At 41.5% G+C, this 14,100-nt stretch overlaps 1 protein-coding gene across 1 annotated transcript in view; it reads left to right on the top strand.

Moving 5' to 3' along the window:
* FAAH2 (fatty acid amide hydrolase 2) overlaps positions 1-14,100 on the top strand; it is a gene marked incomplete at its 5' end in the record, with an annotated part of 204,888 nt that overhangs the window by 185,772 nt on the left and 5,016 nt on the right. The window contains 1 exon segment of the mRNA XM_082377790.1: positions 12,727-13,052. Within this exon segment, the coding sequence (XP_082233916.1) occupies positions 12,727-13,052 (326 nt within the window).

Genomic DNA, 14,100 nt, shown 5'->3' with positions numbered 1-14,100 from the left:
GTCTCTTGTGGACCAGTGTCCTGAAGTTGGCTCTTCCACCTCAGAGGCACAGCCCTGATGCCTGGCTGGAGCACCAAGAGCCTTTCATCCACACAGCTCAGAGTAAAAGGGAGAAAAAAATAGATAGAAAGAAAGAAAAAAAGAGGATAAAATATAGTGAAGTAAAATAAAGCTATTATAAAGCAAAGCTATACTGACAAAATCTCACCCAGAAGCATATACATATACACTCACAAAAAAAGGCAAAGGGGAAAAATTAATATATCCTGCTCCCAAAGTCCACCTCCTGAATTTGGGATGATTCGTTGTCTATTCAGGTATTCAACAGATGCAGGCGCATCAAGTTGTTTGTGGAGTTTTAATCCACTGCTTCTGAGGCTGCTGGGAGAGATTTCCCTTTCTCTTCTTTGTTCGCACAGCTCCCGGGGTTCAGCTTTGGATTTGGACCCGCCTCTGCATTTAGGTCGCCTGAGAGCCGTTGTTCCCTGCCCAGACAGAACAGGGTTAAAGGAGCAGCTGCTTCGGGGGCTCTGGCTCACTGAGGCCGGGGGGAGGGAGAGGTACAGATGCGGGGCCAGCCTGCGGTGGCAGAGGCCGGCGTGATGTTGCAGCAGCCTGAGGCGCACCGTGCGTTCTCCCGGGGAAGTTGTCCCCGGATCACAGGAGCCTGGCCATGGCAGGCTACACCGGCTCCCGGGAGGGGCGGTGTGGAGAGTGACCTGTGCTCGCACACAGGCTTTTTGGTGGCGGCAGCAGCAGCCTTAGCATCTCATGCCCGTCTCTGGGGCCCGCGCTGATTGCCGTGGCTTGCGCCCGTCTCTGTAGTTCGTTTTGGCGGCGCTCTGAATCCCCTCTCCTTGCGCGCCACGAAACAAAGAGGCAAAAAAAAGTCTCTTGCCTCTTAGGTAGCTGCAAACTTTTTCCCGGACTCCCTCCCAGCCAGCTGTGGTGCGCTAACCCCTTCAGGCTGTGTTCATGCTGCCAACCCCAGTCCTCTCCCTGCGATCTGACTGAAGCCTGAGCGTCAGCTCCCAGCCCCCGCCCACCCCGGCGGGTGAGCAGACAAGCCTCTCATGCTGTTGAGTGCTGCTCGGCGCCAATCCTCTGTGCTGGAATCTCTCTTCTTTTCCCTCTGCGCCCCTGTTGCTGTGGTGTCCGCGCTGATAGCCGCGGCTTGCGCCCGTCTCTGGAGCTCGTTTAGGCGGCGCTCTGAATCCCCTCTCCTCGCGCACCAGGAAACAAAGAGGGAAGAAAAAGTCTCTTGCCTCTTTGGCAGCTGCAGAGTTTTCCCCAGACTCCCTCCCGGCTAGCTGTGGTGTGCTAACCCCTTCAGGCTGTGTTCATGCCGCCAACCCCAGTCCTCTCCCTGCGAGCCGACTGAAGCCTGAGCCTCAGCTCCCAGCCCCCGCCCACCCCGGCGGGTGAGCAGGCAAGCCTCTCGGGCTGGTGAGTGCTGCTCGGCCGAGCCTCTTTGCGGGAGCCTCTCTGCTTTGCCCTCCGCACCCCTGTGGCTGTGTTCTCCTCCGTGGCTCCGAAGCTTCCCCCATCTACCACCCTCTGTCTCTGCACATGAAGGGGCTTCCTAGTGTGTGGAAACCTTTCCTCCTTCACAGCTCCCTCCCACTGGTGCAGGTCCCATCCCTATTCTTTTGTCTCTGTTATTTCTTTTTTCTTTTGCCCTACCAAAGTACGTGGGGAGTTTCTTGCTTTTGGGAGGTCTGACGTTTTCTGCCAGTGTTCAGTGGGTGTTCTGTAGGAGCAGTTCCACGTGTAGATGTATTTGTAATGTATCTGTGGGAAGGAAGGTGATCTCCGCATCTTACTCTTCCGCCATCTTCTCCTCCTCTCATTGTGGTTTTGATTTGCGTTTCTCTAATGATTAGCAATGTTGATCATCTTTTCATGTGTTTGTTGACCATCTGTGTGTCTTCTTTGGAGAAATGTCTATTTGGGTCTTTTGCCCATTTTTGGATTTTTTCTTCTTTTTTTGATATTGAGCTGCAGGAGCTGTTTGTATATTTTGGAAAGTAATACTTTGTCCGTTGGTTCATTTGCAAATATTTTCTCCCATTCTGAGGGTTGTCTTTTCGTCTTGCTTATGGTTTCCTTTGCAGTGCAAAAGCTTTTAAGTTTAATTAGGTCTCATTTGCTTATTTTTGTTTTTATTTTCATTACTCCAGGAGGTGGGTCATAAAAAATCTTGCTGTGATTTATGTCAAAGAGTGTTCTTCCTATGTTTTCCTCTATGAGTTTTATAGTGTCCAGTCTTACAGTTAGGTCTTTAATCCATTTTGAGGTTATTTTTGTGTATGGTGTTAGGAAGTGTTCTAGTTTCATTCTTTTACATGTAGCTGTCCATTTTTCCCAGCACCATTTATCGAAGAAACTGTGTTTTCTCCATTGTATATTCTTGCATCATTTGTCATAGATTAGGTGGCCATAGGTGCGTAAGTTTATCTCTGGGCTTTCTACCCTGTACCATTGATCTATATTTCTGTTTTTTGCCAGTACCATAGTGTCTTGATTACTGTAGTTTTGTAGTATAGTCTGTAGTTGGGGAGCCTGATTCCTCCAGGTCCATTTTTTTTTCACAAGATTGTTTTGGCTATTCGGTGTCTTTTGTGTCTACATAAATTGTAAAATTTTTTGTTCTAATTCTGTGAAAAAGGCCACCAGTAATTTGAAAGTGATTGCAGTTAACCTGTAGATTGCTTTGGGTAGTATAGTCATTTTCACAATATTGATTCTTCCAGTCAAGGAGCATGGTATATCTCTCCATCTGTTTGTGTCATCTTTGATTTCTTTCATCAGTGTTTTATAGTTGTCTGAGTACAGGTTTTTTGCCTTCTTAGGTATGTTCATTCTTAGGTATTTTATTCATTTTGTTGTGATGGTAAATGGAACTGTTTCCTTAATTTCTCTTTCTGATCTTTTTTTGTTAGTGCATAGAAATGCAAGAGATTTCTATGCATTAATTTTGTATCCTGCAACCTTACCAAATTCATTGATTAATTCTGGTAGTTTTCTGGTGGCACCATTAGGATTTTCTATGCATAGTATCATGTCATCTGCAATCAGTTTCAGTTCTTCTTTTCCAATCTGTATTCCTTTTATTTCTTTTTCTTCTCTGATTGCCATGGCTAGGACTTTCAATACTATGTTGAATAATAGTGGTGAGAGTGGACATCCTTGTCTTGTTCTTGATCTTAGAGGAAATGCTTTCAGTTTTTCACAATTGAGAATGATGTTTGCTGTGGGTTTATAGTATATGGCATTTGTTATGTTGACATAGGTTCCCTCCATGCCCATTTCTGGAGTTTTTCTTTTTTATCATAAATGGTGTTGAATTTTGTCAGAAGCTTATTCTGCATCTATTGAGATGATCATATGGTTTATATTCCTTAATTTGTTAATATGGTGTATCACATTGATTGTTTTGCATATATTGAAGTATCCTTGCATCCCTGGGATAAATCCCACTTGATCATGGTGTATGATCCTTGTAATGTGCTGTTGGATTCTGTTTGCTATTATTTTGTTGAGGATTTTTGTGTCTGTGTTCATCAGTGATATTGGCCTGTAATTGTGTGTGTGTGTGTGTTATCTTTGTTTTGGTATCAGAGTAATTGTGGCCTCATAGAATGAGGTTGGGAGTGTTCCTCCCTCTGCAATTTTTCAGAAATGTTTAAGAAGGATAGCTCTTCTCTAAATGTTTGATAGGATTCACCTGTGTAGCCATCTGGTCCTGGACTTTTGTTTGTTGGAAGATTTGCAATCACAGTTTCAATTTCATTATTTGTGATTGGTATGTTCATATTTTCTATTTCTTCCTGTTTCAGTCTTGTTTTATTGTACTTTTCTAAGAATTTGTCCATTTCTTCCAGGCTGTCCATTTTCTTGGCATATAGTGGCTTGTAGTAGTCTCTTATGATGGTTGGTATTCCTGTTGTGTCAGTTGTAACTTCTCCTTTTTCATTTTTAATTTTATTGACTCCAGCCCTCTCCCTTCTTTTGCTGATGAGTTTGGCAAACGGATTATCAATTTTATTTATCTTCTCAAACAACCAGTTTTTAGTTTCATTAATCTTTTCTATTGATTTCTTCATCACAATTTCATTTATTTCTGCTCTGATCTTTATGATTTCTTTCCTTCTACTAACTTTGGTTTTTTGTTGTTGTTGTTGTCTTTGTTGTTGTTCTTCTTTAGTTGCCTTACGTGTAAGGTTAGTTTGTGGATTTTTTATTTTTCTTGGTTCCTGAGGTAAGATTGTATTGCTATAAATTTCCCACTGAAAACTGCTTTTGCTGCATCCCATATGTTTTGGATCATCATGCTTTCATTGTCATTTGTCTCTAGGTTTTTTGATTTCCTCTTTGATTTCTTCAGTGATCCATTGGTTGTTTAGTAGCATATTGTTTAGCCTCCACGTGTCTGTGTTTTTTACAGTTTTTTTCTTTTAGTAGATTTCTCATTTCATAACTTTCTGGTTGGAAAAGATGTGTGATATGATTTCAATTTTCTTCAATTTACCAAAGCTTGCTTTGTGGACCAGTGTGTGATCTATCCTGGAGAATAGTCCATTTACACTTGAGAAGAATGTGTATTCTGCTAATTTCGGATGGAATGTCCTATAGATATTAATTAACTCCCTCTGATCTAAAGTATCTTTAAAGGCCTGTGTTTCCTTATTGATTTCCTGTTGAGATGATTTGTCCATTGATATAAGTGGGGTGTTAAAATCACCCACTATTGTTGTGTTTGTTGATTTCTCTTTTTTTTGGCTGTTAGCCTTTGCCTTATATATTGAGGTGCTCCTATGTTGGGTGCATATATATTTACAATTGTTATATCTTCTTCTTGGAGCAATCCCTTGACCATTATGTTGTGTCCGTCTTTGTATCTTTTAACAGTCTTTATTTTAAAGTCTGTTTTGTCTGATATGAGTATTGTTACTTCAGCTTTCTTTTGATTTCCATTTGTATGGAATATCTTTTTCCATCCCCTCACTTTCACTCTGTATGTTTCCCTGGATCTGAAGTGCGTCTCCGGTAGACAGCATATATTCTGGTTTTATATCCATTCAGCCAGTCTTTGCTTTTGGTTGTAGCATTTAATCCATTTACATTTAAGGTAATTATCGATATGTATGTCCTTATTGCCATTTTGTTAATTTTGGGGGTTTGTATGTCGTTTTACTTCTCCTATTTGGTTCTATTCTTTTTTGGTTTGATATCTATCTTTACTTTTGTGTTTGGAATGCTTTTTCTTTTTTGTGTGTATATCTATTGTAGTTTTTTGGTTTGCATTTCCCATGAGGTTTTGATATAGCTGTCTATATATGTATACAAGATTGTTTTAAGTTGCTGGTCTCTTCATTCCTAATGAATTTCCAATGACCTGTATTTGAACTCTCCTCTTCTCACAGGTTCTTGTTTGGATATCATACATGTGTGGATGATTTTTCTACCTTTACTGTATGTTTGCCTTTACTGGTGGGCTTTCTCAGTCTTAATTTTCTTGTTTCTAGTTGTGGCCTTTGCTTTTCTACCTAGAAAAGTTCCTTTAGCATTTGTTGTAAAGCTGGTTTGGTGGTGCTGAACTCTCTTATCTTTTGCTTGTCTGTAAAGCTTTTTTTTTTTTTTTTTTTTTTTCTTGTTCCCGTATTTATTTATTTATTTATTAAAGAAATTCACGTTCTTTTATTTATTTATTTATTTATTTATGACTGTGTTGAGTCTTCGTTTCTGTGCGAGGGCTTTCTCCAGTTGCGGCAAGTGGGGACCACTCTTCATCGCGGTGCGCGAGCCTCTCACCATTATGGCCTCTCTTGTTGCGGAGCACAGGCTCCAGACGCGCAGGCTCAGTAATTGTGGCTCACGGGCCCAGTTGCTCCGTGGCATGTGGGATCTTCCCAGACCAGGGCTCGAACCCGTGTCCCCTGCATTGGCAGGCAGATTCTCAACCACTGCGCCACCAGGGAAGCCCCCTGTAAAGCTTTTTATTGCTCCATCGAATCTAACACCTTGTTGGGTATTCTTGGTTGTAGGTTTTCCCCTTTCATCACTTTTTATATATCATGCCACTCCCTTCTGGCCTGCAGTGTTTCTGCTGAAAAATCAGCTGATGACCTTATCAGGATTCCCTTTTATATTATTTGTTGCTTTCCTCTTGTTTCTTTTAATATTTTCTTTTTGTCTTTAATTTTTGTCAATTTGATTGCTATTTGTCTCAGCGTGTTCCTCCTTGGGTTTACCCTGTATATGACTCTCTGGGCTTCCTGGACTTGAGTGAGTGTTTCCTTCCACATGTTATGGAAGTTTTCAGTTATTATACCTTCAAATATTTTCTCAGGCCCTTCCTCTCTCTCTTCTCCTTCTGGACACCTGTAATGCAAATGTTGCTGTGTTTAATATTGTCCCAGATGTCTCTGAGGCTGTCCTCATTTCGTTTCATTTTTTTTCTTTGTTTTGTTCTGTAGCAGTGATTTTTACCAGTCTGTCTTTCAGCTCAGTTATTAGTTCTTCTGCCTCATTTATTCTTCTCTTGGTTCCTTCTAGTGTGTTTTTCATTTCAGTTGTATTATTCATCTCTGTTTTTTTGTTCTTTAAATTTTCTAGCTCTTTGTTAAACATTTCTTTTATTTTCCTTTTCTGTGTCTCCATGCTTTTTCTGATATCTTGGATCATCTTTTCTGTCATTATTCTGAAATCTTTTTCAGGCAGATTGCCTATCTCAACTTCACTTAGTTGTTCTTCTGGGGTTTTATCTTGTTCCTTTCTATGGAATATATTTCTCTGCTGTTTCATTTTGTGTAATTTTCTGTGTTTTTGTGCCCCATTCTGCAGGTTGAAGGATTATAATTCCTCTTGCTTCTGGTGTCTGCCCCCTGGTGGGTGAGGTTGGTCCAGGGGCTTGTGCAGGTTCCCTGGTGGGAGGGACAGGTGCTTGCCCACTGTTATGTGGAGCTGGATTTTGTCCCTCTGGTGGGCAGGGCCTTGTCTAGTGGCATGTCTAGAGGTAGCTGTGTGCTCTGGATGCCTTTAGGCAGCCCATCTTTTGATGGGTTGGGCTGTGTACCTACCCTCTTGGTTTTTTGGCGTGAGATTTCCCAGCAGTAGAGCCTGCAGGCCGTTGGTTGGAGCCAGGCCTTGGTGCCAAAATGAAGACCTCTGGGAGAACTCACACTGAGGAATATTCCCTAGGGCAGGGGTCCCCAATCTCTGGGCCATGGACTGGTAGTGTTCCATGGCTTGCTAGGAACTGGACTGCACAGCAGGTGGTGAGTGGTGGGCGAGTGAGCAAAGCTTCATCTGCTACTCTCCATCACTCTCATTATTGCCTGAACCATCCTCCCCCATTGCTTACATTACCACCTGAAGCATCCCCCGCCATCACTCACATCACCCCCTCCCTGTCCGTGGAAAAATTGTTTTCCACGAAACCAGTCCCTGGTGCCAAAATGGTTGGGGACCACTGCCTTAGGGGCTCCACCACCAGTGTCTTGCCTCTGTAGTGAGCCACAGCCAATCCCTGCTTCCCTGGGAAACCCTTTAAGACCCACAGATAGGTCTTGCACAGGGTCCTATGGAGTCACTGCTCTGTGGTGGGTCTCAGTGCACATGAAACCTTGTGCATGCCCTCTAAGATTGTAGTCTCTGTTTCCCCCAGTCCTGTTATGCTCCTACACTCAAACCCCATTGGTCTTCAAAGCCTAATGCTCTGAGGCTCCTTCTCCCAATGCCAGACCCTCAGGCTGGGGAGCCTGACATGGAGCTCAGGCCTCTCACACCTGTGGGAAAACCTCTGTGATATAATTATTTTCCAGTTTATGGGTCTCCCACCCCTGGATATGGGATTTGATTATATTGAGAAAGCACCCCTCCTACCATCTCATTGTAGTTTCTTCTTTGTCTTTGGATGTAAAATATCTTTTTTGGTAGGCACCACATCTTTTTTGATTAATAGTTGTTCGGCAGTTGGTAGTGATTTTGATGTTTTCATGAGAGGAGTTGTGCTCAAGTCCTACTCTGTGATCTTGTCACCAATCTCCTGCCTGGTAAACTCTTAACTGCAAGCGCTTCTCAGAGAGAACTGCAGTCAAGCCACACTCTAGTGTGGAGCCTTAGTGGTGTACATCATGATGGGAATGGGTACAATTCAGTCAACCTACTGTCTACTGAGTAACTTGTAACTGAAATAAGTGCCATCACTGTTCAGATCTTGCTGCTGTGCTCCAGGTTGCCATCTCACATCACCTCCCTGATGCATGGGTGGCACCCTGTTCAACATCCTTTGGTTGCATCCCTCTTGGTGTTCAGGAAGCGAGTGTCCTAGGACCGTGCGCCCATACCTGGGGCTGCTCTTCAGTTCATCACCCATTTTTCTAGAAACGCTGCTGTTGCCCCAGTGAACTAACAAGGAGCATGGGGATCCGGGATAGTACCAACTTACCTCACGGTGTGTGCTCCTGGGTCTGAGAGTGCTCTACCTGTTGGTAGCTGCATCCCTTCTAGTGTTTTTTAAAATTTTTCATTTATTGTATTCTTCAGATCTATTTGGTTCTTCTTTATATTTTCTACTTGCTTTTTAGCACCTTCTATTTTCTTACTCTGTTTATCCATTCTTCTGAGTTCTTTGAACATCTTTATTATTGTTACCTTGAAGTATTTGTTGGGGTAGGTTGCTTATCTCCACTTCACTTAGTTTACCTCTCCTGGGGTTTTATGTTGTTTCTTCTTTTGGAGCATATTCCTCTGTTCCCTCATTTTGCCTAATTCTCTGTTTTTATTTCCATATATTTGTTAGGTTGGTCATATTTCCTGATCTTGGAGAAGTGTCTTTATGTAGGAGATATCCTATGGAGCCCAGAAGTGCACTCCCCTCTGGTGACTAGAGTTATATGCTCTAGGAGTGCCCTATATGTGGGCTACATGGTCTCTTCTGTTGTGATAGGCTGACTTCTATTGCATGCTGGTAGACATGGCTGGCTTTTGGTCTGGTTGGTTGCCAGGTCCTGCCAAGTGCTGAGTCTGCTGGTGTGCTGGGCCAGGTCCTGACACAGCTGGCTGCATGGTCTGTGGTATCCTATTCCTAATGCCAGCCCACTGGTGGATGAAGAAAAGTCACAAGGTGGCTGGCTGCAAACCCCTGTTGTGTCCCATGACTAGTACTGGTCCACTGGGGGACAGAGCCATGTTCCAGGGAGGCTGGTGGTGGGGCTGGGCTTCCTGAACATATGTCGACTTGCTGGTGGGTAGGGCCATGGCACAAATTGTCCTGGGGCTTGTTTCTGTCTGCTGATCTATGGGCCCAGTTCTTGACATGACTGACTGTTGAGTCTATGGTGTCCCAGAACTAGTGTTGGCCTGCTGCTGTGTGGGCCTTTATCCAGGGTACTGGTGCTGTTGCCTCCCCATTGGTGGGTGGAGCTGGATTCAGGGGACTCTGGCTGTGGCGCTTAGGTTTCCTGGATCTGATGTCAGCCCAATTATGTGCAGGGCTGGGTCCCAGTGACTGACTGTGGGTCCCCAGTTGTCCCAGGGATAATGCTGACCCACTGATGTTTGGCTATGTCCTGGGCCCTCTGGTGGACATATCTGGGTCCAGGGGTGACTGGAGACCCCAAGGGGTCCTATGGCAGCTGGCTTGCTCATGGCTGGCACCCCTGGTTAGCTGCTTAGTCAGGGGTGTCCCAGGACTGGGGCAGATTGGCTCATGGTCAGGGGTGTGTCCTGGTGCTAATAAGCTTGAGGGAGGATTCCAAAATGGCTCTTGCCAGCACCAAGTCTTACCCAAGTTCCTTTCAAATTATTGTTTCTGTCTTGAGTTCAGAGTCTGTGAGATTCTGTGTGCACTTTTTAAGAATGGAGCTTTTATTTCCTACAGCCCTCTGGCTCTCCTGAGAGTAATCCCCAATGGCCTCAAAGGAAAACATTCTAGAGGGCTAGCCTTCACAGTGCAGCCCCCCTAGGCTGGGAATCACAATGTGGCTCTCAGACCCCTTGCTCATTGGGGAGAACCTCTATAATTGTGATTATCCTCCCCTTTGTGGGTCGCCTAACTGGGAACATGTGTCTTGACTATACTGTGTCTCTGCCCCTCCTACCCCTCTTATTATGGTTCTTTCTTTATATTTTTAGTTGTAGAAGATGTTTTCTGCTAGTGTTCAGATGTTTTTATCAATAGTTTCTCTTTAAATAGTTGTAATTTTGGTGTGTTAATGGGAGGAGCTGAGTTCAGTCTTCCTATTCTGCCATCTTGGCCACTCCTTTAAGAACCATGCTTCTTTAATGTCTTTTAATATTCTTATCTGCTTCCTTCTTTTTCCCCTTCATCCCCCCAGTCATGGAGCTTCTTCCTCAGAAATCTAGATGCTACTGGAGAGAAATAGGTTTCTCCAATTGCAACCTGCATAATTGTGAGAGCTGGGCAGTCACTCACCACTTGCTTTTAACCTCCTTTGCAGGAGAGGTTGCTTCATTTTACTTCCTCTGCTAGAGAGGTCATTGATGCTGCAACCAAAAGCCCAATCCCTTGCAGTGTTGGCTTGGGAGGGGGATTGCCTGGTGATTTCCTCCCTCTTCTCTGTCTCCAACTTTGTGTCTATCTTGTGTTGATTACATGCTGGAATCTACCCTCAGCCAGACCGGACTTGTCCAAATTCTGTCTTTCCTGTTGCTACTACTCAACTTTGCATTGTCCATATTTTTTCCCTCATCATGACGAATGGAGTGTGGTATGGGTTCTTTGATTCTCTTTGAGCCACAGTTCTTACTGAGGTCTCATTTGTTTATTGTCATATGCACAGGTGGCTACAAACCTTCTGTGTCCCCTGGTGTAATATGTAGAAGTAATTTTTTGGTTATGGATGTCCAATTAGTTGTTTTAAAAAGGGAGAGAGAAGAAAAATGACTTATGACACCCTGTTGCTGATGTTCTATGTGATATTTCTTAATCTTTTCTAGTTTTAACACCAACTCTGTGGACACCAAAAATTAATGTCACCCCAAGGATAAGTAAGAAAAAGCAAGATAAAATGTGTGAAGTAGGCTATAATTTGCATCTCCAATCAATTTAGTCTGCATTTATTATTTAACATATTCATGACCCTTTTCATCATTTCATTTTCCTTAATAATAAGACATTTTCCTAAATAGTTTAAAATCTCAGATATATAATAAATTAACTTGCCTATCTCTTACTATGAATTTGTCTCATACAAGCAAAAATTAGAATTTTGAAAACTTACATCTACCACAATGAGCTTGGTAGCCTCACAGTACTTAAGGACTTTACTTAGAGATCAATAGTGATATAAATGAAGTTTTGTAATGTACAATGAATATTTATAGTGCATAATATATATTTTAGTGAACCAATGTTTTTCAGATGACCAATGCATGGTGTTACAAAATCATGAATGGGAAAAAGATTGACTCAGAATAGGAGACAGATCAATGAATTGTAGTGTAACAGAGTATGGAAATTCAGTGATAAAAATTTTAGATTCACCATTGTAAATATCCTATCAGAAGCCAGCATTTGTCTTGATTTGATCAACAAAGAATATGAAAAATTATCTATAAATGTTCTTAAAATATTTCTGCTTTTTTCAACTAATTATCTGTTTGAAGTTGATTTTTTTTGTATATTTCACACAAAATTACATATTGCAATGCAGAATGCAGAAGCAGATATAAGAGTCCATTTGTTTTTCTCTTAAACCAAATACTAAAGAGAATTGCAAAAATGTAAAAGAATGAGCTTCTCCTCACTAAATATAATGCATTTTTGTTTTAGAAAATATAGGGTTTTTTTAAAGAGAAACTTTAAAAAAAATATTTATTTACTTATTCATGTTTGGCTGTGTTGGGTTTTTGTTGGTGCGTGCGGGCTTTCTCTAGTTGCAGCAAGCGGGTGCTACTCTTCTTTGGGGTCTGCGGGCTTCTCATCACGGTGGCTTCTTTTGTTGTGGAGCACAGGCTGTAGAGTGCAGGCTCAGTAGTTGTGGCTCACGGGCTTAGTTGCTCCGCGGCATGTGGGATCTTCCTGGACCAGGGCTCGAACCCACGTCCCCTGCATTGGCAGGTGGATTCTTAACCACTGTTCCACAAGGGAAGCCCTGAAAATATAGTTATTTTTATTTAAATATGTTATTGTGTTAACATATAGTGGACTTACTAGTATTTTTAAACACATTATAAATAATTTAGTATAAATATTTTAGCGTCTTAGTTTCAATTTCTAATATGTGAAATATCTATATATTTAACTTGCATAAACAAAGGTTCTTTGGAGTCTTGAATAATTCTGAAGAGCATAAAATGATCCTGAAGCCAAAAAATTTGAGTCACTGGTTTAGTGATTAAGAGCATAGTCTGGAGAGCTAGTCTGCCACTTTGTAGTTATTTGATCTTAGGCAAGATACTTAATGTCTCTCTGCCTCTGTTGTCTCATCAAAAATAGGTATAACTAAGACTACCTATTTCATAAGGTTGTTATGAGAATTAAATGAGTTAATGTTTGTAAAGCTCCTAGAAGACTATCTGACACATAGTAAACACTATTAAATATTTTTTATATTAAATAATGAGGACATGTATGAAACACATACAGATAGAATCATGCTTATTGGTGAAAACTGCAAACTTTTCTCCTAAGATCAGGAACAAAGAAAAGGTGTTTGCCTTTGCTGCTTCTATTCAATATTGTACTGGAGCTTCTAGCCTCCAGGCTTAAGACAGATTAAACATGATGAAAAACAACATTCAGGGATCATGTCTTATTTTGGACAGCTGACCTATGTGTTTAAACTTTCAGGTGTGGTCTCCAACAAGGGTCAGTTTCCCATGGCCAGGGGAGCCCAGGAGATGTTTATGTTCACTGGCCCAATGTGCCGCTATGCTGAGGGTTATGGCATGACCTGGGATGAAAAAGTATGTTTGCCTCTTTATTTCCTCTCTCTCCTGTCCAGACCTTCATTTTTCCCTTTGTTTATCAGAGACATAGTGGTAAACTTGCAGTCAACAACCAAAGAATTATTAGATATTTTATGAGATAGCTTTTGCATATGTGATTATCATGTTTCACAAATTAGAAAGATAGTTTGTAATAATATTTTACTGTGTAAAAATATTATGCAAAGAGAGTCTTTACTTTGGGATGAAAACAGTGGATTTTTTGTTGTTGTTCATTTGGCAATTTGAGTATAAAACTTAGCTCACTTTAAATTGAGCCTTTCTTGTTCTTCTGCCATCTATCTGTCACCACCAACATGTTTCCTAATCTCACCTAGGCCAATGACGCTGCTTGGAAATCTGTTTCCTTAGATAGCTCTTTATCACATTATCCACAGCAATGATATCAAAGTGTTTCCATTTCCATCACACCTGTGATCTCTTCATTTCCCGTTTTCCCTCAGAAAATGACGCCATGTTCTAACTCACCAAGAAAATGCAATCTGTGTGGAACAGCAGTTTCTTACTATCAAAGTTTTCTAAGTCCCCAGCCATCAATTCCTCTTTTTAGCCTCTTAGAGTGGAGAAAATGTCTTTCCTTTTTTGCTTTGGTATATAAATTTACCTATGCCTATAAGTCACACATACACTATACACAAACCTCTTCTCTCATATACATATGTATATACACACTTACACACACACTCAGTATATCTATATATACACACACACATATTTATACAGTGCTCCCCATTTGTTATTGAACATGCCTAAGTGTGTCCCATCTTAAAAAGATACAGTTTTTCTTTTCTCAAATACACATTCCATATTCACCTACAGCTACTACACTGTGTCTCTTTTTGTGCTCATTGCCAAATATCAGTTATTTATGATCATGAATTTAAATGTTCACACCACCTTCTCATTTCTCAACCCACTACATACCGGTTTCCATCACTGAAATTATTCTTGCCAAGGTCTCTGAACTTTCTCTCTTTTTTGCCAAAATTAATTACTACATTTCAATACTTATCTTATATGACCTCTTTGTAACTGGTGACACTTGACTACTCCCTCCTTCTTGAAACAATATGTACCCTTGGTTTTTGTGATTTACACTCTTTTGATATAACTCCTGTAACT

This window comes from Balaenoptera borealis (assembly GCF_965194805.1).
Source record: "Balaenoptera borealis genome assembly, chromosome: X".
NCBI lineage: Eukaryota > Metazoa > Chordata > Mammalia > Artiodactyla > Balaenopteridae > Balaenoptera > Balaenoptera borealis.
This window is presented reverse-complemented; position numbering and strand designations above follow the sequence as displayed.